Source organism: Sinocyclocheilus anshuiensis, unplaced genomic scaffold (assembly GCF_001515605.1).
Source record: "Sinocyclocheilus anshuiensis isolate Anshui unplaced genomic scaffold, SAMN03320099.WGS_v1.1 scaffold1024, whole genome shotgun sequence".
Lineage (NCBI taxonomy): Eukaryota > Metazoa > Chordata > Actinopteri > Cypriniformes > Cyprinidae > Sinocyclocheilus > Sinocyclocheilus anshuiensis.
In genome coordinates this window covers 122,616-145,056 of record NW_015552843.1, presented here as the reverse complement: position 1 = coordinate 145,056, position 22,441 = coordinate 122,616, and the positions used below count along the sequence as shown (strand labels likewise).

General features: G+C 39.8%; 2 protein-coding genes across 5 annotated transcripts in view; one reads left to right on the top strand and one right to left on the bottom strand.

Annotated features, from left to right (window-relative positions):
- Window positions 1-1,101: 1,101 nt before the first annotated feature.
- Window positions 1,102-4,021, top strand: LOC107668115 (prosaposin receptor GPR37L1-like). The gene is made up of 2 exons (XM_016459910.1): window positions 1,102-1,804; window positions 2,675-4,021. The coding sequence occupies exons 1-2, from the start codon at window positions 1,211-1,213 to the stop codon at window positions 3,515-3,517; spliced, it is 1,437 nt and encodes a 478-aa protein (XP_016315396.1). The 5' UTR covers window positions 1,102-1,210; the 3' UTR covers window positions 3,518-4,021.
- Window positions 4,022-8,249: 4,228 nt separating this feature from the next.
- Window positions 8,250-22,441, bottom strand: part of LOC107668038 (cryptochrome-1-like) — a 44,024-nt gene continuing 29,832 nt past the window's right edge. The window contains exons 3-15 of one of the 4 annotated variants that reach the window (XM_016459780.1): window positions 19,475-19,583; window positions 19,163-19,305; window positions 18,536-18,720; window positions 17,899-17,987; window positions 17,403-17,543; window positions 16,876-17,187; window positions 15,949-16,100; window positions 13,838-14,040; window positions 13,578-13,670; window positions 10,021-10,146; window positions 9,811-9,897; window positions 9,540-9,706; window positions 8,250-9,446 (exon numbers count right to left, since the gene is read on the bottom strand). In XM_016459780.1, the coding sequence (XP_016315266.1) occupies window positions 9,441-9,446; window positions 9,540-9,706; window positions 9,811-9,897; window positions 10,021-10,146; window positions 13,578-13,670; window positions 13,838-14,040; window positions 15,949-16,100; window positions 16,876-17,187; window positions 17,403-17,543; window positions 17,899-17,987; window positions 18,536-18,720; window positions 19,163-19,305; window positions 19,475-19,583 (1,813 nt within the window). In that variant the 3' untranslated portion in view covers window positions 8,250-9,440. Of the gene's footprint in view, window positions 9,450-9,539; window positions 9,707-9,810; window positions 9,898-10,020; window positions 10,147-13,577; window positions 13,671-13,837; window positions 14,041-15,948; window positions 16,101-16,875; window positions 17,188-17,402; window positions 17,544-17,898; window positions 17,988-18,535; window positions 18,721-19,162; window positions 19,306-19,474; window positions 19,584-22,441 lie in introns of all 4 variants that reach the window. The other 3 variants (XM_016459777.1, XM_016459778.1, XM_016459779.1) reach the window with 3 other exon arrangements.

The following is a 22,441-nucleotide window of genomic DNA, read 5'->3' as shown; positions in this document are numbered from 1 at the left end:
TGGATTTTAGTATTAGGCATATTTAAAAATTAATGAATGATGGCATGCAAATACATTATGCACAACCCAAAAGGGAAGAGAAGGAAGAAATTTCTGAATCACTAGCAGCATGTTACACTTATATTGTTAGTGTTGCTTTACTAAGCATTATACACATGGATTCTGAAAGTGTGTAGCTGACACATTTTGGCACACACAGTGCATTTGACTGTGGTAATTTAAAATGCATTACTGGTGGTCTGTGAAGAGCCATTGCCATCTGTGTTTCTGTGTTGAAAAACTGCGGCCTCCCCAGACCAAAGCAGGAACTGCAGCAAAAAAAATAAAACTTTTCAGTCAAAGGTGATATATTCATACAAGTCTGCGATTGTATCGCAAACTCTGCTTAACAGATATCATGCTGATTGAGATTAAACACAGAGATAGAGATGGTATTTTTACACATGCATGTTTTTTTTTCCATTCTAATCTAATTTTTTTCTGGAAGCAATCCAGTTTTCTAATCTAACCCGTTCTAATCTAGATTCCTAGAAATTCAGACATGATAACTTCAGTCATGTCATCTTTAAAGGATTGTCTAACCAGCTTTTTAACCCATGTCTGTCAACGTAATACGAATTATTATTAATAACTAAGCACCAAATTGGCATATTAGAATGATTTCTGAAGGATCATCTGACACTGAAGACTGGAGTAATGGATGCTGAAACCACAGGGAAAAAAAAATTGCAGTTTAAAAGATATTAAAGCCTTAGTGAGCAAGAGATTTGTTTCAAAAACCTCAATTATTCCAAACTTCTGACTGGTAGTATGTGCATTTATGCATTTTGTTTCATCTCTTTAATTCGCCACAGCTTGAAAACTAGTTTTATTTATTTCACTTTAACAGTCATGTTAAAAACTCTCAGTTCAGTAAATTAAAGTGAAATTACAGTGCTTTAAAACAGCATTTTAATGCCAGCAGAGGGCAATCACACCCATCAGTCAGTGAGGGAGAACAGCAAAAGGGGGTGTGACTCCATGGACCCCTATTGAGAGGGAGCAGCCATCCATAGCTTTGATAAGAGAGCTCCTCTCTGGTTAACAGGACTGCAGAAACTGCAGCAGTGCCTTCACCAGGGTCTTTACCTCAGCCTCTGCTGTCTGTTTTTAGTTACTGATTTCGAAGCAATTTCCTCTGACTTGTATATTACTGGACTTTGCCTTGAAGATGGGGATACACGATTATAAATTGATTTATCTTATGACACTGGCTTTGCTTCTGAGTGCTTGTGCTTCAAGTCAAGACACGACACCTGTTGAGGAGGATAGTTTTAATCAACATGATTCACAAGAAAGCACACAGCAAGAAGTGCTCGATGTGGAAGAGGAAGATAAAGGATCCATGGACACACAAACTGCAAGTCCTTTGCCCTTCACAGAGATGACCAATTTCACACTGCCTGAAAATGGAAACAGCACTGATGTGACTAGTGAACAGGTTCCTAATAGTGATCCAACAAAAAGGAGCATCACAAAAATCCACAATCCTTTGTTTCCCATCACTGACAGCTCTTACAGTGCTCATGGGATTCTCTTTCTTGCTTTTGTGGTGTTTGCCTTCGGCGTCGTGGGTAATCTGGCAGTAATGTGCATTGTGTGGCAAAATTACTTCATGAGGAGCGCATGGAACTACTTTCTTGCAAGTTTGGCTTTTTGGGATTTTCTGGTGTTGTGCTTCTGTCTGCCTGTGGTGGTCTTTAATGAACTCACCAATAAGAGGCTGCTGGGAGATTTCTCCTGCAGAGTTGTGCCTTACATAGAGGTGAGGCCCTTCTAAGTCATAGTGTCAAGTTTACATTTAATCTTGATCAATATCTCATGGCCTAAATTACCTGAATATATTGGAAATGTGGCCAAAGTTTAGATAGTGCCAATAATTTTGTTAACAGAAACTTTTAAATTCAGGCAGACACAGTATTCTGGATTTCAAACACTACAGACCATGTAACATAACCTTTTAATTTTAGCTTTAATGTTTTCATAAAACACATAGAATTAACAATTATAAACACCCATGTAGTAGTCACCTAAAAAGCTTACAAATCTATATGTAAATCTGTTACTATTTATGACAATCAAGAGGGATGCACAATGTATCAGCAGCACCATATTGGTTATATATATGGCAATGTTACAAATTCTGATTTATTATTATTGATCAATTAAAATGTGCATTTCCCCTTATTTTAACATATTGATTACCTTTGTCAACATCTTATCTCATCTAGTAATATTAACTTTAAGAGAGCTAGTAATTTAGTAACATTTTCAAATGTAAAATAATTTAATAGCAATATTATATTTTTTATCAAGTCTCAGATGAATATCAATTTTTCATACTTTATTGTATACTGTTATGATTCCTAAATTCACTTGTAGCATTTAGTTTTTTATTTTTATTTTTTTGTAACTGAATCTTTTAAAATACTACTATCAATGTCATTATGACATTGATAGTAGTATTTTAAAAGATTCAAAAAATAAAACGAAAAAAATAAATGCTACATTAAGTGCAATGATAATTAGCACCTTGTCTATTTTGACCACAATTTTAATATGGATGCGTTAAAAAAACATCATGAAAAACACTAATGTATATTATAGCAATACTGATTTTCTGCACACCCTCCAGGTAACCTCTCTTGGCGTGACAACCTTCAGTCTGTGTGCTTTGGGCATTGACCGCTTCCACGCTGCCACAAGCTCCATGCCAAAGGCCCGACGAGTTGAGCACTGTCAGAAGGTCCTAGCCAAGCTGGCGGTGGTGTGGATTGGCTCCATGGTGCTAGCGGCTCCTGAGCTGCTCCTGTGGCAGCTGCATCAGGTGACACCACCTGGTCTGGGTGACCAAGTGGACACCTGCATCATGAGTCCATATCCAGATCTCCCCGAATCCATCTATTCTCTCGTTATCAACTACCACGACGCACGCATGTGGTGGTACTTCGGCTGTTACTTCTGTCTACCTGTTGTCTTCACTCTGCTCTGTCAGCTGGCCACCTGTCATGTATCCGGCGGGAGCGGAAGTTCTCCCAAGCGGCCCGAGGAACGATCTCCATCCAAAAAACAAAAGCTTCAGCACGCTCAGCAAATCGAACGGCAGCTCAACTGCACAGTCATGGCTCTAGCAGTGGTCTATGGTGTCTGCACGCTGCCGGAGAACGTTTGCAACCTGACTTTGGCATATGCTCCTATCCAGGTGTCTGAGGAGGTGACTTCTCTTCTGGCCCTCATAAACCAGTTCTTTCTGTTCTTCAAGTCATCTGTGACACCAGTGCTGCTGCTTTGCCTGTGCAAGTCTCTGGGCCAGGCCTTCATGGACTGTTGCTGCTGCTGCTGTGAAGAATGCCAACCGAGCAACTCTTCATCCACCCAAAACGTCGCTGAAGGCAAGCTCAAGACCACTAATGACGTGTCCTCCATTTTTTTTGACAAAGCCAAGGACAGTTCAACCATCTTGTCCATTGGCAGCTGAGTAGGTGGATCCCGTCCCCAATTGATGACATCATGAGATGACATGGAACCTACAACCTACCTTCTTCCCATTATCCACAAGTGGCCATCATTACATTAGCAGTTCTTAGTGTTATGTTGGAGCACGTTAGCATTGTTCAACAAATCTGAGGCCAATTTGCAATTTTGGTTTTGGAACAAACTTAGTGGGAAAAAAACATTTTTAGTTAAGATCTAAAGATCTAAGTTTGGCATAAATCTAAAGATTCATTCCATAATATCTCAGGATGGCTCAATGTACCTATAAAGTCTTAAAAGGATAATTCACCCAATAATTTACTTACCCTCATGTCATTTCAGACCATTGACACTTTGTCATCTGTAGAACACAAAAGAAGATATGTTGTAAGTCGTCTCCATGTTTATGTCCATACAATAGAAGCCAAGTGGGGTCCTGTGTTGTTTTGGACCCCATTGACTTTCATTGTATGGACAAAACAATTCTTCATTATATCCTCTTTTGTGTTCCGCAGAAGAAAGGAAGTCATACAGGGTTGGAACAACATTAGGGGGAGTAAATGATGCCAGAATTTTGATTTTTGTGTGAACTATCCCTTTAATATATCACCAGGGTCTCCACTCAAGTCACTGTAATTTTGACTTCAAATGTCCCACATTCATAGTTCTACATTTCTGTACAGACAATTATGAATTTTACACATAGCTCAGAGTGTATAAATATTTAGCTAAACACTCTGTGAGATCAGAAATGCAGTGAATACTACCAGATCACAAATAACACATCATCTTGTTCATATAATAGAAAACTTGTGAAACAAAAATGTAAGGAGTATTTGTCTGTTACTCAGGCAAATGTTATTTATCACTAATTTTAATTAATGCCACTTTTTTCATAACCACTGAACATTTGTCTACACCATTGATTGTCAAGTTCTGTATATAAACACCCAGCTGTATTAGAATGTAAATAGATCATTTTTAAAAGCAAACTCCCTGAGAAAACTAGATTTTCGTGCCCTTTCATGTAGTACGGTAGGACAAAAAGACAAATTGAATGGTGTACCTCCTCAAGGGACTATTGTAACTTTTGCACATAGCTGCTTTCATAAGCAAATTCTTTTAAAAGTCCATAAACTTTTGATAAACCTCTATTCAATAAATGCCTTTAAATAATTTGTTGTCTCATTCATCTTTGAAATTTCAAGAAATAGCGTCAAGAGTTGTACTAATCTCTCAAATGTCCATCAGGGCCTGAGGGAGAAGATTTGTCCTTGCAGACTTGGTTTCTTCATTCCCATAAGGTTTCTATTGTTCTGAAAAGGAGATGGAAGCTTCTACTGTGAATATCAATAGCCAGACTACGGCTGAGTTGCCAAGATACCGTCTAAAAATTCACGTGTTTTTCCAGAATGGCCAAGTGTGAACAAACCCACTTGGATTTGCCACCTTTTCTTGTCAATGTAGGAATCAAAGAATTTGTTAATAATGCAACGTTTGTACGCTTGTCATGTCTGTCGGTGTGCTGACCAGTGTGTATGGAAGCTAGTTTAAACACTGAATGGAGTCATTAGTCATATAAAAGATGCATTTTTTTCCAGGCTCTCGAAAAACACATCTTCAAATTGATCATCTACCATTCAGCGGACCGTGAAACATAATAAACTAAATCAAAGATACAAATGTTTGGGTTAGACTGACGTGTGTTGCTGCAGGGGTTGTTGGGAAGGGGCTGGACCTCTACTGTCTTGTGGTTTTGGCTTGTGCTCAAAGCCTGTCAGAGATTCAGAAGACAAGTGAGAGAGGTAGAGAATGGCCTCATTAGAGAACTGAGCAGGGCTTTAAGAGAGAGCTCCACTGGCCATAATGACTGCAGGAGAACAGACGAGGCTCTGTTCCCTGCAATGAAGTTTGTGCCACAAATCAACAAATCTCTCCACAACACTCAATGCCAATAGGACAGGAAGCATTATACTACAGTAAATCATGGAATTGAAAAAAAAAAACATTAAGAGAGGTAGGCTTCTGACGTTCATATTTGGGTTTGGAAAGTACAATTGTGATTTACTTCATGTTAATTCAATTGCATTCAAATTTACTTTATTGCATTGTCCACATTATTGTTCAGTGTCATGAGTTCTTATTGAACAAGAGTCCTTTTGAACAAGAGATAGCTACTGATCTCAGTAGACAAACATATATTTGACGTCATGCTGCAAAACTCTTTAGTCTCCAACCGAGAAAAGAAAAGGAACGAGGTTGTGATTAATTGGTCAGCACAAAACCACCTAATAGTTTTAGAATTGAATGCGATACATTTATTATAAACCTATTAAAATTCCCAGACATTAAAAAAAAAAAACACTCATCGCGCGCTCAGAGGCAAGCGTGCCGTTTTTTCTGAAGGCCTAATGAAACAACCTCTAATTTAATTTCCATTCTGCATTGAAATGAGAGTATTAACAGATGAAAGACAGATTTAGGGCCCAAGACAAGACAGACCTCTAACCTTCTTCCTTTCTGAAGGATGCACTCAACAAATATTTGTGTACACCTTTAAAAGCTACCTTGGCATGGGCAAAATGACAGTCTGGTGAGGTGATTCCAGGGCTTCCCGTTTTAAGTCACCCTCAGCAGACGTGAGAAAGTGGTGAGTGTCCTGTATGTGGGGACTCTCTTATTCTCAGACTAAACTCAGTGAGGAAGGACTAATATGACCTGAATGTCCCGCACTTCTGAACAGAACGCTGTCTCTCCTCGCCTTGTTAAGGGACAATGTTTGTTTTGTTTCACAGAGTTCTGAGAGGGGAGGCTGAGAGAGGGTGGAAGGGGACGGGGGGTCCGTGAGAGATTCAACACAGTTGCTGTGGCAACTAGTTTTGGCCCCTTGAGTACACTAACATACAAATCAGGGTCTGGATTGAGGTCCTGGGCACAAAAAACAACGCAATCGGAGCTATGCACCACCACGAATAGAGAACAGGAAACGCTAGTGAGTTTCATTCTGATTCACTAAATCACGATGCCAGTTTAAGGATGGCAAAAAAGTTTTCCATTGCATTTTTTGTCATACTTGTGTATTCAAGGCACATGGCAATCTAAAAACAAGAGTAGGTGCTGCAATGGCTCCCGGAGAGGCCAAATTTCCCTGCTTTTCGAGGGCCCAAGACATCTCAACCCTTTTTTCCCCTTCATGTTGTGTGCCAAGCCTCTGATAGAGAACAAAATTGGGCTGTGTGAATGAAACTCACAGTCCCCACAGACTCTGACAATTATGAGAAACCGAATACAAAACAGAAACAATGCTGAATTAAATTTTTACTCAGTTTTCTTTATTTTTTATCGGGTTCTCTTAGCCTACTTTTTGGTCAAATGACCTACTAAAGTTTGCAAACTTCATTACATTCACAGAACAGCAATAGCAGATGCTGCTTGAGGAAAAACAGAGAGCAAAATACTCAAATCTTGTTTTCATCACTTTGTGTTATGAGAGAAACTAAAACAAATTCTCAAAAACTATGTGGAATCCTGTATAAACACAGCTATGCACGGGACAAGCCCACGCAATGCCCAATGAATTTTTATAAGCATCAACCACACCCTCCAGTGGTCGCAGATACTCATTGCATTCCCACAAAAGTAACTTACTTTTACCTGAAGATGTTCAGTTATTATATATGGAGGACCAAACCTGCAAAAATGACAAATAAATAATGTAACAATATAAAATAAATAAATAATGAAGGATTTTGAATTTTTACTTGATACAGCAATTCCAATTGAATATAGTCATTAATTTTTGTATTGTTCCCTTTAATTATTTTGTTACTTTTTGTTCTTGTTACTTGACGTCACATTTATTTAACAGAAAAGAAATAAAAACAAAATTCAAACAAATACACAACTCAAATGGGGAGAAAACAGAAATGGTTCACTTCTTCCGCTGGAACAAAAAACAAACTATAATAGCACTGAGATATTACAGTCAAAAAGCACTGAGGTTTCTACAATTGTCATATCAAAACATTCACATATAGAACTGAACACTTCCTGGTCGGCAAAAGCAATAGAGATGTCATGGTGTCAAAGCAGATCCAGCTATACAAACACAAATTCAGACCCAATAGCTTTAGTCCAGTTCCGTGAGAGGTTGCCAGATCATCATGATAAACAACCAAACATGAACTCAAGGGCCCATATCTTTATATACATGGTCTAGTTATACACAATAGTTGTCATGGCATGTGTGTTTGTGATACTGTAAACATTGTTGTGCATTTTTCAGAATTCTCAGTTGTTGTGGCTGATATTTGTTTGTACTGAATAAAAAAAAGTTTTTTTAAAGAATTTTTCTTCAGATAGCACATATATATTCCCAAACTGATCATTTATTTTTAGTTTAATTTAACAAAGATATTTGTACTTCAGAATTTTTTTTTTTTTTTTATTTCTTGACAATATGGTAAAAAACCAACAGCTAAATTAAATGATATTTGGTCAGTAGGGGGCATTTGGTATAAAGCATTTGTGGCCAAATACAGAGGCTAAATATTTTCAGAATCCTAATTATCACAATGAAAAAAAAAGTGATTTTTAGTCAATGTTTAGCATGTTTTTGGAATGTCGGTCAATGTAAAAATGTGATAAGATTAATACTGTCAGATTATGCTTTTGCTTTACCTGAACATGCACAAACAGATTAATTTATTTCAAATACTTAAGAATTTTTAAAATAAAAAAATGCATGTATAATCTGCTAAGAAGTCTTAAGGGTCACAGATACAACAGGGTGTCTTCATTTCCAAACATTTCCTTCCTAAAGATCCATAAAGCTTTATTTCATAGATGTACTGTAGTGATCGATGTTGAGCTAGGAAAATGTTCTTTTCCAGTGTCATTTCCTGGCTTTGGCAGAGTTTAGGTTGGCGTTTTTAATCAGTGTTTAAGGCCCGACCGCGAAGATCAGCTGTCTGTGTGTGTCTGCCAAGCATGACAATGAAGAAGATACTGTAGCTAATCTACAGATGCATTTAATGGGCCATTGTAGCCCATTTAAAAACATTCAAGAACCACATTCCACCACAGCTCTGTCCCTGATCAAATTTACAAATGGGTTCAAGGTTAAAAACCAGTTAAGCAACAATTTTATGTAGATGATTTTAAAATTTAGAAATCTTTAAACCCAATTTTAAATTGTCCGCTCTGCTGGTATTTAATATTTATTTATATATGGATTTTCTGAGTAAACACTAATACATTGAACTGGCAAAGAACGAAACACCAATATATAAAATATACCTGTATAAATTTTTCTGTTTACAAAAAGTGGCACGTACACCACTCTACTGAGAATCAGTGAAATTGTACAATGAGAAAATGTCAGAGAAAAATGTACAAAAGTGTTGTGTGATGGTTGTAGTTTGTGGTTCCAACCTATGGCTGGTGCTGGTGCCAATCAAACTGTAAAAATCCTCACAAAATCCTAGCTGCAATGAGTGTACAATAAAGCTCAGCTTTATCATGCTTGGTAAAAGCTGATAAATATATCCCACTTGGTATGGTTCACTTAAGATTAAATAAACCCTAACCTGTGCAAAGATGGGCAAAAGAGAAAGAAAGGGGTTTACCAAGGAAAAATCTTTTTATGGTTGTTTTTGTCTGTCAATGGATGTGAAATCATTCACTTCTTTTTAAAGCAACTGAATTTTATTAACTGATCAAAATAAATTCTCAGTTAATATTCATCTCAATTGAACATGTAAGAAAAGGGAAAAAGAGATGGGGAAAAACGGAAGAAAAAACTAAAAAATAAAATAAAATAAATCCCCAAATATGACTTGTTTAAAGGAAACCAGATTTAAAGTCAGTCCCCTTCAGACTGCGGTCTTGGTTTGAATCTGCTCTGCTCAGTACGATGATACGTCCATCTAACTCTTCTGGAAAAAGAACAGAAAAATATAAATCTTAAATACAATGTATGATTTCTTAACATTTATATATCAAGGATTGAAGTGAGTTATATTTACCATACTTGACTGGTTCCCGCTGGTAGCATGAACCGACGTGACCTCTGCAATTTGCCGTTGTAACTTGTGAGAGGTGGAGAGGGTGTCATCTTCACCATCAAGATCTTGTTCCGACTCTCGTTCCCTCTTACCTCTCACACTTCCTCCTGAGTGCAGCAGGTGTCCTGCTGAACACCACACAGAATGTTGTAAATAGGGATATATAAACTGTATGATATATTAACTGTATGATACTCATGTAACATGCAGTACACATTTCCATGACTGTTACCTGAATGTTGTGGACCTGCCATGTCGTGTGAGACATTACATTTGTAAAGTTGACTGCTGTGCCCTGTGTCGGGCATGTGGTGGTATCCTGGAAAACAAGCAAGAGGAAAAAAAACTGCATGAGAAAACAGATCTTATGCTGCTAATTTTGCAATTAACAATCATTTACACCAGTAAATCTATTAGTGTATTAAAGTGTGAAAGGTGACACCTAATTGCTGCCGCTGCTGCTGTTGTTGTTGCTGAATTCCACTTGGTCCCTGATACACTTCACTGTCAAAGTTCAGCAGAATACTTCCACTCCTGTTACCACTGGAACCGCCTGACACAGTTGGTGCTTTTGGGATGTCAAAAAGTAAATTTATGTCACATCAGTATGTACATGACATGCAAAAAAAACAAAAACAAACATGAATTGTTCCCACGACTTAAGTCTGTCGTTTTACATGTATTTATTATATTATATTATCCTTTACTTTGTCTTCAATTATTAAAGGGATAGTTCACCCAAAAATAAAAATTCTGTCATTAATTACTCACCCTCATGTCATTCCAAACACATAAGACCTTTGTTTATCTTCGGAACACAAATTAATATATTTTTGATGAAATCAGAGAGCTTTCTGACCCTGCATAGACAGCAACAGAACTAGCACATTCAAGGCCCAGAAAGATAGTAAGGACATTGTTAAAATATTCTTGGTACTATCGTGAACGCACGTCCAAGACTGACACGGAAGAGAAGAAATTGTCAAATAAAGTCGTTGTTTTGGTTTTCTTGGCACACAAAACGTATTCTCGTAGCTTCATAAAATTACAGTTGAACCACTGTTGTCACATGGACTATTTTAGCAATGTCCTTACTACCTTTCTGTGCCTTAAAGGGTTACTCCACCCCAAAATGAAAATTTTGTCATTATTCACTTACCCCCATGTGGTTCCAAACCCGTAAAAGCTTCGTTCGTCTTCAGAACTAGAGGTCTGCTACCCGACCCGAGCCCGACGGGTCCCGAAATACTTTCGGGTTTCGGGTCGGGTTCGGGTTAATGTTTAATGAATAGCTTCGGGTTCAGGTCGGGCTCGGGTTTATAGCTAAACTAAAACTATATGCAGTAGCCAGTAGCTGCTTTCATAGACACATGCACACAAATTAGTGTACACGACAACGACAACACAGCATGGAAACTTTTATTAGTAAAATAGCTTCGACAGGCTACTGACTCGCAACTTTATATTTCTCTGCAATGAGGGGGTAAAATCGCTGTTTTTGAAGTAACTAAGCCTCATTGCTTGTAGAGAGAGGCGCACAGACGCAGGTTCACACATGCAACTTTCATCCCTCTCTCTCACTCTTTCTCTCTCTCTCACTAATTCAAATAAATATAATTAATTAATTCAAATAAATGCGATCTTACTGCATCTCGGTGTCTGATTTAAAGCAGGCCGAAGGCTAACGAGCCTTAACTGACAAAAATGACCATAATTTGCACGATGGAAGAATTATCGTCTTGTCGTATACAACCATTCAAAAACTCGGCAGAATTTATGTGACCGAAGGTTATGATGTTCATAAACTTTCATAACTGTTAAGTGTTTTTCTTTTGCCTTGTGAACTGGCCGAGCCTTATTGATTCTGTTTCTTTACATGTATTTGTTTACTGACCGTTGCATGCAATCGTGAAATACAGCATTTTTTTTTTATTGGCTATTCGTTGTGGGGGGGAAAAAAAAGATTTCGGGTTCGGGCTCTAAATTTAACTGTGCCGCTCGGGTCGGGTCTGGCCGGGTCAGACGATCTCGGGTACGGGTCGGGTTCGGGATTCAGCTTAAAGCCCGTGCAGACCTCTATTCAGAACAAAATGTAAGATATTTTGGATGAAAACCAGGAGGCTTGTGACTGTCCCATTGACTGCCAATAAATAACACTGTCAAGGCCCAGAAAAGTATGAAAGACATCGTCAGAATAGTCCATCTGCCATCAGTGGTTCTATCTGAATTTCATGAAGCGACGAGAATACTTTTTGTACGAAAAGAAAACAAAAATAACGACTTTATTCAACAATTCGTCTCCTCCGCGTCACTGTAGCGCCATTTTGGAGAGTATCCACTGAAAGTAAACTGCGTATGCGTATACGCTGTTTTCGTTCAAATCAAAGCGTAAATAAATGTAGAAAACGTATCCGTGTGGTGCGGCTGACACAGAACAGCATACGCAGTTTACTTTCAGTGGATACTCTCCAAAATGGCGCTACGGTGACGCAGAGGAGACAAATTGTTAAGATGTTATTGATTATTGATTATTGATGTTTAGATGACGGCACGTGCACACGCTGCGGCTTCTCTCTCTCCTGTCAGAACGGTGTTTTCATGTGTTTTGTCTTGTGAGTCGCAGTGTTTTTGTACGTCTTCATCGCGTCTACCTGTCTTTAAGCGCGCATACAGTCGTGAGTTTCTGCTCGATGTCGGCAGAACCACATTTTTAGAGTTAAACTCTGCGCACGCCGAAGAGCTGCGGGATCTCGGTCTGCTCCGGAGGCCCACACCATCACCGACCCCCACTACTGCATCTCGCCCACAGTGGAGGCGCCACAAGCAGCGTGAGAGGAAGCAGAAGAGGGGTAAGCGCTACAGGAGCGAGGCACTAAATGAACTGTACCAGCACATCAGTGAGCAGCAGACAGCCCACCCAGATGCTTTTCTCATCTTAGATGGGGATTTCAACCACCTCTTTTGCCCCATGCACCACTGAACTCTCAACCTCAGAGCCCCCCCAGCTCCCACATCCCCAGGTCCTTCCACTCCCCCCTCCCACTAACACACTGGGACCTGCACCAGTCACTTTGTGCAGCATTGGTCTGCTCACTACCTCATTCAGCACTGAACTAACCTCATTCAACTACCTCTTCTGAAAGTTTAAATAAAGAACTCTGAGCTTTGTCACTTTAATCAGTCTGAATAAGCTCTTTTGCACTACAAATCATTATATCTGCACTGTTTGTTCACTTCACTGGTTTGCACTCTATCTGCCATGTGCCTTGTGCTGCTTTATATATTTTTTTACATTTCACCTTATTTGTATATTTGTATTTTATATTTAATCTGTATCTATCTGTATTTATGTTCTACTGTTAGTGTTATCTGTATGCACCAAGGGTCTGAGAGTAACGCAATTTCAATTCTCTGTATGTATGTGCTGTACATGTGGAAGAATTGACAATAAAGCAAACTTGACTTGACTTGACTTGACTTGTTGAATAAAGTCGTTATTTTTGTTTTCTTTGCGTACAAAAAGTATTCTCGTCGCTTCATGAAATTCAGATTGAACCACTGATGGCAGATGGACTATTCTGACGATGTCTTTCATACTTTTCTGGGCCTTGACAGCGTTATTTACTTGGCAGTCAATGGGACAGTCACAAAATATCTGAAATTGTGTTCCGAAGACGAACGAAGCTTTTACGGGTTTGGAATGACTTGGGGGTAAGTGATTAATGACAAAATTTTCATTTTGGGGTGGAGTAACCCTTTAAATGTGGTAGTTGCATTGCTGTCTATGCAGGGATAGTTTTGGGTGAACTATCCTGTCAAAGATAAATTCCTTGGTTTAAAAATAGAATTGCTTTTAAATGAACCAAAAAGTTGTTAACCTTTATTTATTAGCCTTCTTAAAACATTTAAGAAAAAAAAAATGCCGATAGGCTTAAAGTAAAAGAAGTTTTCATTTCTTTGTCTACAATCTCAAATGAAGAGGAAAAAAATTATATTCACTTGGTGTATTGGTCCCGGACTGCTGTTCCCCTGGGGAGTACGACATCCCATTCCCATTCCCGTTGTGTGTGGATGGTACGGAGGCCAGAAGTCCTGGTAAAATAGAATGTAGAATTATCTTCTACTGCTACAATGTACCATTTAAGCATTTGCTAGAACTTCTAGCATTACAACTGCATGTAAGGCTTGTTTTCACTGATAAATATGATTGCATGCAAGATAAATAGTTGCTTGCTAATAGAAGACAGTGAAATTCTTGCCAAGTCCTCTGTAGCGTGAAAGCTGTTGGTAGATCTGCTTCATCCTCTCGATGTTGAGGCGGCTCGCTTCAGCATGGTTCACCATGGGTTTGGGGTAGTGGACACCGATGATGCACTTGGCAGCGGCCTGCACAGAGTCTGGGGCGTTCCAAGGGTCATAGATATATTTCGCAGGGAATCCTCTGAGAATAGGTAAATATCGTCTGAAAGAACAAAGAGAGATTAAACCACAGTCTCATCATAAACATGAGGAAGGTTATGTGAGATGGTTATTGGGTTCCCATGTTTGAACAAGCAGGTACAAAAAGAACGACACGGTTTCTCAGATTACAACAAGCAGCTTGTGCTAGGGATTAATTTACAGGGATCTCAAAATGGTATTTTTGTAATATCATAATTGTGAACATATAGATATGTGCCAATTCATACTACAAATAAAACGGTCAGCACACCACCATATAGTAACGACAACAAAATAACAAATGCAAAAGAACTGAACAATTCAAGCGCTACTGAAATCAGGGCTTGCGTCTCTCCTCCAGGTCCCAGGGACAGAAAAGGCCACCTACCTAAGGTGCTCCACCTTACCAGAGCATGGGGACGGAGGGCTGCAGGAGGCACGGCTCGCAGACAGGCGGACGCAGTTTAAACAGGACAACAGGTCCCGCCTGTGCTGAGACACTACGGAGATTCCTACTACAACACGCATTAGAAAGCAGAGGCAGTGACCAGGCCCTACCAATCCCTCCCGATCCAATGACACAGCACCCCCATCCCACCCGCTTCAACAAATTGAAACTCAGGGCTGAGTGAGAGGTTCAGGTTCGCTCCCTGCCCCTCGCACTGCCACTGATCGCTTTTGAGACGACAGTGATCCCAAGTCAAGGCAGAGAAACCTGTTAGCCGCCAAAGGAGAAACGAAGTATACTGTTCTCCGCTGCTGGGTGGCCCCCTCGTTTTGCCAAAAGAGACCAGAACCCTTTTGCCAGGAACAGTCACATCCTGCCTGAATAAGCAAACGGCCAGAAACACGTTACATGTACAGAAGCAGATTTGAGAAATTACTAGGTGACCTATGAACCGTGAGTGACTTCGTTGGGACGGGGTTCAACAGACTCGCGTTCTCTTGCACAGGCAGGGCTGCATTCAACACCTAGAGGACTGCTAAACATTTCAAAAAGAGTCTGATAAGGAGGAGTTGTCCAGAGCTAGACTGAAGTCTTTGTGTTTGGGCCCCACCTCCCATCATGCTCTCTGGGGAATGCAATGTGGCTCTCTATGCATTGAAAACAGGCCAGGCTTCGTATGTATTTCCCTACCAAGCGGTTAAAATCCCTTTTGATGAAACAAGATGCTACAGAGCTAAAGAACAGGCTACTGCATTTCCCGCTGATAAAGCATCAAGCTTCAACCACATTCACAGCTAACAGGTTTCCAAATGCTTTGGCTAAGAATGGCTTTCGTCTTAAAAGCAATCAACCACAATTCACAAAGGGGAAAGGGAAAGCTGAACTTTTCACCCAATCCGTGAGACGACCACACAGAAACACAAAAACATACAAGCTTTGGGCTAACGTGCGTATGAGCTATGGCAAATACGATGACAGCAATGTTTACAAGCAGACATCTGTTTCTTGAAGGGACCTATAACGAGGACAATGTGTTGGGAAAGTACCAAAATCTTTGAACACCAAATTCTGAAACTGGAAGGCCTTAGATGGAAAAGTTAGAACACAAAGAGACTACCTGGGACAGGCTTGCTTTCTTGACTAATTCATGTTGGAATTCATGTCTGGACCTCAACTGATACTTTTCAGCATATCAGTCATATATAAAACACATCCTGCCATGTAGTACAATGAAAGTTATGCATATGACCCCCAAATGTCTAAAATCTTCATGAATGTAGGAATTTCCCTTCCAAACGACCCCAAAATTCTTCACATTTCTTTAATGGATTTTTTTTTTTAAATTGAGTTTCTTTAAAAAAATGTTTTTCCTCATTCTATTAAACTGTCCTTCTGTGTTGTTAATCTTTTAACGCATTCTAGCTTTTAAACAACAGCCTTTTCAGCCTGGAATTGGTGTGCATTTTTAGAAATGTTACCAACCTAATGAAATCGCCATTAGGGTCGGTGCACCTGCCGAAACCCACTGGACAGTAGCAATGAAAGAACTGTTGAAAGAAAGAGCTACAGGAGAGCCACATCCAGCTGCCTGCATTTACACTCCAGTCAGCATCCAATAGGAGCGCCTCGAACACCTGTCAATTATAACTACCATTATTCTCCAGCCAATCAGAGATGGTGGTTATTAAGCAGTCATTTAGAACCATTAAAAACAGACCTTTACACTACAGTTTTAAAGTAGGGGTCAGTCTGCAATTTTTTTTTCATGACATGGAAATAAAATTCCTCTACAACCACGGCTGATGAAAAGTAGGTCACTACTGTCATTACTAGTGTGACCTAAACAAGGTCTCAAATCCATCAAGCATATTATTTTTATATTCTGTTATAACAGAGGACAGCAACCTTTCTGAAATGAAGTGCCATTTTTAAATTCACCCTTCAAAAATGCATATACAATCCTAACTAAACATGCTCTTCATGTATTCAAAGTATTATTCTGAGAACAAAAAGTAGACCACACTGCATCACCGCCATGAGCACAACTTATACCGTGTAATTCAACTGACTCACGGAAAGCAACCCACTGAAAGTGCAGCACAGATCAACCTGTTTTGACTCAAAATGGTGTGGCTGCATCTAGTATCACTGGAATGGGTTGCACATGTAAATGGAGCCGCTCTGTGCTATTCAGTTAATAAAAGAGGTTGTAAGAAGTACTTTGTCAATCAGATTGACAACATTTGTAATATTATATTTATAATGATATTTTTTCTCAAATTTTCATCCACAGACTCCCTAACACTCCCTTATAGTCTTCTGGGGCTCCCTGAAACCCAGTTTTAAATCACTGCTTTATCAAATAAAAAAATAAAAAAAATGTTTATCTCCCATGTGTAAGAGATGCACCTTCATGCCCTCTTCCCAACTGATCCACAGGTCTCCACGAGTGAGAAAACAAGCGACAGCATGACGGGCCAAGTGGTGGATCCAGCCCTCCTGCCTCAGCTGGGTCATAATGGCATCAATCCATGGAAAACCTGTCTTAGCTTCAGCCCATTTGGCCAAAGCCTCTAGGTTCTTGTCCCAGGGAATGCGCACACAGATTGGGTTGCCTTCCATCTTATCAAATCGAGGGTTGGTGGTGGCAGCAGTGTAGAAAAATTCCCTCCACAGAAGTTGACCATACAGGGAAAGCGGAGGAGTGCTGTTTTTCTTTACCTGCAAGGAGAATTTCACACAAATCTAGATATATTTGTTTACACTTATTAAAAATAGACCTGAACTCCCAGCGAAAACGAACTGTATAATTATACAAGATGCAATATATACCATTATTGTCTAACCCTAATACTGATACACCATCATTAAAAAGTGAAACAATGCAATTATACTTGGTTTATACACAGATGGATAGTGTAGATTCATGTCTGTACCTTCCTATAGAGGTCTGTGAGTTTGAAATAGAAGAGGCGGCAGGAGAGGCAGCCGAAACGGAGGTAGGGACTCAGGCCAGTCGGACTGGCTAGCAAAGAGTTGGCATTCATTCTGGGTCTTTCAAAATTTGCAACCCAAGCCTATAAAAACATTTAGGAGGGAAAATATAAAGTTTGGTATGCTATTAACAAGCACATGATGCAGTACATGTTGGACTAACAATTTTACAATTTTTTCTTTTAATTTTCACTTTCAATCTGTCCTTATATTTCTTAGTTCTTTTAAAGACTGATATACATTAACTTATTGTATCTGCAAAAGGTCCACCAATTCATCGATAACTGCAAAACTGGGCTAATAACTGCACAGTACACAGTAAAAATCATGGTTGTAACAACACTTTGCTGTATTTGTTTTAGCTGTTAAACACCACCAGGCATATGGCTGCAGGTAATCCGAGTTTGAGAACTGTTCTGCATCTATATATGATCACACCTTTCGCTCCAGATGCCTTTCAATCCTTGTTAATGCTTCTGTTTCACCTCCTGGCCAGACAGCAGAAGGTAGTCCCTCGATGTCAAATCCTGAGTCAAGATAATGTAGGTTAAAAAACAATGCTAACCTTGCATAACTTGATGGGTTCTTGTATTGCAGTTTACGAAACTCATGCATTTGTGTTAGGTCACAGGAAATGGATACAGTGTGATGTTATCATTCAGGTCAAGTCTACTTCATTTTAACAGTGTCATTTACTCACCCTCACGTTGTTCGAACCCTGGACCACAAAACCAGTCTTAAGTCGCTGGGGTATACAGGTGCATCTCAATAAATAAGAATGTCGTGGAAAAGTTAATTTATTTCAGTAATTCAACTTAATATGCATTGCTAAGAACTTAATTTGGACAACTTTAAAGGCGATTTTCTCAATATTATGATTTTGTTTGCAACCTCACATTCCAGATTTTCAAATAGTTGTATTTAGGCCAAATATTGTTCTATCTTAACAAACTATTCAACAATGGAAAGCTTATTTAGTCAGCATTCAGATGATATATAAATTATATATATATACTGTATATATATATACTGTATATATAAATAAACTCAATAGATAAAGCTTTATTCAGCTCACCAAGTTCTTCTAGCGATGGCACACCATATTTGTCTCCATGGTCTTCAGAGACAGGTGTGACGCAGCAGCCCATAATAGTATTGGAGAGGGTTTCCACTGGCATCTCTGGTGGATCCATTCGGCTGATCAGTGTCTGGAACCGTTTGTAAGTGAGGGGAGGCTGACCACCATTTAGTTCAATGATCCTGAAATTATGTGGAGGGTAAAGTGTCAGTGTCTTCCTGTTTGCCCCCATCCTTCCCACTTGTACAGTTCACATTTCACAAGCTTTAAAACTCTTATTTGAAAAAGTAAGGAGACAATTTCTAGATGTTCTTTCAAGAACTTAATGTAAAGAAAAGCAAAGCTAATGGTACAGCTGACATTAGATATTGATCAGGTGGAGATCATTAAAGCTGAGGTGTGTCATTTTTAAACATAAATATCAAACATGCTTCCTGGAGTCTACTCAAATGTCGTTCAGTTGAACAAAAGTTACTGTGTCAGGCTAGTAGGATGCTAGAGTGTTCACACTTTTTAGGGAAATCAACCTATAAATGGATTACTTACAGTTGCAGGTATTTAAGCAGGTTATAGGAAACAGTATTTAAAATGTAACTTTTTAAATTTAAGGAAATGAGCTCTTACCTATCAAGGTTGTATAGGGTGTGTGAGATCTTGACAACGACTTCAACCCCAGCCTCCATCGCAAGCTTTTTAATAGCTGCATCCCTCTCCTTCCCAAACGGTTCTGAGTCATACTCGAAGGTCAACCTGGATATTTCCCATTCCTGCAGGATATGATCACAAACACTAGATAATTACTCAAAACCGCCGATGCAGTGGATTAAACTAAACCGGAATGTGTGGCTTTCAGAAAGACATGAAATTAGACAAATCATTGAAATTTTTTTTTGTGATACCATATTGACATAGATATTTTAAACTGAATAATTCTACCTTGAAAAGGCGTGGAAAAACATTGGCTGGTTGTCCTCGGATGACAAAAAGGCGGGAATTGAGTTTTCTTAGATTGGAATCAAGATCATCCAGGCACTGCAGGAGAAATCTGTCAGGAATAAATGTAAAATTTAACATGAAGTGTTCATGATATAATTCTACAATAAAAAGGTATGGTAAAGTCTAGTTAAACATAACAAAAAAAAGGTAAAGTCTAAACATTTATATATATAAAAAATAAAAAAAATTGAGCAGAAGAGGTTAATTTGAGCTTCACCAAACGTTACTGACCAATCCTGATATAGGAACTATTGCCATCCACCACTTTATCAAAAAAGTCCTGTATAGGTATTTTTGTATTATCTTTCCACCATAAAGGCACATCCACATCAAATGGACTGATTCTAATAAGAGTCATCGATAAGAGTACATCTTATCGATGTGCTTATCGATAAGAGTATATCGATAAGCACATTTGTTTATAAAGTATTTTATTTTACATTTTATGATTGTCTACACTGTTTCAGATTCCAAAATATAGCGAACAGTTTAGAGACTAGATGGTACTGGGATGTCCTGATTTGACTTGACCAGGTACGTGGCCTGAAACGTTTGAGAACTACTGATCTAAAGCAAAGCCCTGAGGCTTCACCTGTTCTGCAAGCTGTCCCTCAAACCTACAGATGCTCTGAGTTTCCATTCACAAATCTGTTCATTCATGACCGTTTAAAACATTAGAACATGCTATTTCCTCTCTACACATCTGCATTACCAGCTGAAGGGAAATTAAGTACTACAGACTTTACCGAGAAACACGAATAAATGCATGAATAAATCAGCACACGACACTGTGACAGTCCTTGTTACAACAAACAAGTGATGTTTTAACTTTATTAAACGTTGAAAGAACTTTGTTCTTTCATTATGAGGTTATAGTATTTATCTGAAAGGCCCATCTGACCTTCTACCGGTGTCTGTTATTTGGTCCTAGAGACCTGCCTGAGCCCAAAGACAAACTATCTGCAACCAAAGCCCTGATTAGAGACCAGACAGGGACAAAGCTCCCTATGCTCCAGATACTGGCTCTCACACATAACTGCACAAACTCCACCAGCACACACATACAAACGCACACACTGACACCTCCATTCATGAAACCCAAAAGAATAAGACAGAACACAAAAACTAATAGCTATTGGGGAAACTCAAACCTAATTTCCAGAGCTCTGCCCTGTCATACATTATTCCTTATGTAACTGGCCTGGCCTAGATTTGCAGTGCGCATGGTCTCCAACACCGGAGGGCATAAAATTAGCCCAGTGACCTCTTTTCAACACAACAACACTCTCTCAGCACCTAAGAAATGACTTGTATCCTTGTATTCTTTCCCCCGGATCACGTGAAAACAGCCGTGAGATAATAAGAGGTTCAGTCTTTTAAAATAAAGTCTAGAACTCAATTTCTGGCCATGACAACTAGTGAAAAACTATCCGTCCAGCTTCTAGGAAACCAAGATAAGTTATGGCCTACAGTTCATGTTATCAGTTACTACACAAAATGGGTAACGTCTCCGGTTACTATCGTAACCTCGGTTCCCTGAGAGCGGGAACGAGACATCACGGAGACATTTCTCCGTTATGGGAACTCCTTCCCTTCCAACCTTTCCTGAGGTCCTATTGGCTCACGTCAGTCCAAATGACTAGCCAATTGTCGCGAAGTATGCAAATCGCATGCAAATACTGACACATATTAATATGCAGTATTAATAGGCAGTATAAAATGCGGTGCACGCGACAATTACGTCAGAATCTGATACTACTGAACGCCGCATAGCTGGTCGAGCAGTGAACACGGCGACCTCCGTGATATCTCGTTCCCACTCTCAGGGAACCGAGGTTACGATAGAAACCGGAGACGTTCCCTCTCGAGCTTTCACGAGACATCACAGAGACATTTCTCCGATATTCAATCCCGCCGTGAGAAAGGCTACGAGCAGCCTGTACAAGTCACATACTCAGCGAAGATAGAACACACAATTCCCACAACCAGTAGCGACGCTTGTTAGGCGGGCTCGCAGCTGATAGGTGGAGACAAGCCAATGAGCGTCTAAAGCCCAGGTATACGAAATTTGCATATCTGGTCAGTGATAACGTATGCTGCGCTGAGAAACAGGGCAGAAGCAACAACAACCACAGTATTGTGAGGGGGGGCTGCACAGAGATAACGGTGTTAAGCAGCAGTATAACACATAAGATGATGATGGTACACCAATCGAATTAGACATTGAATAGCAGGAGCTGCACTGAGTACAGGGCAGACAACAGCAACAATAGCATATAGGGCTGCGCAGAGTAATTACTGTGTGATGCAGCAAACACACATGAATAGAGGTAGCATAAACGTGAATCAGTCACTCACCGGCAGCACTTGGGAGACTAAGGACTGAGCGTCCAGCTTGTAAAAAAACCTGGCGAAGGTATTCTGAGAAGACCAGCCGGCTGCAAAGCATATATCCAGAATAGACATACCTCTCGACCACGACCAGGAGGAGGCAGATGCTCTTGTTGAGTGGGCCCTAATGTGCAAAGGACATTCCAAACCTTGGCTCGTATAACAGCCGTGTTAGCGTCCACAATCCAGTGGCAAAAGCCTCCTTTTTGACACGGCCCGGCCCTTCGCACAACCACCGCAGCACACGAAAAGCTGGTCAGATTGCAGAAAGCTGGCGGAACGGTCAATGTAAATCTTCAAAGCCCTGACGGGGCACACTGAAATCTGAGCATCTGCATCACGCGAGGTCGATGACTCAGAAGACAGGGCAGACAGCGAAACAGTCTGCGCTCTGAAGGGGGTAGATAGTGATTTAGGCACGTAGCTCGGTCTCGGCCGGAGAGTGACGCTGCAGTCACCGGGTCCAAAGCGAATACAAACGCTGTCCACAGAAAACGCATGTAAATCCCCTATGCG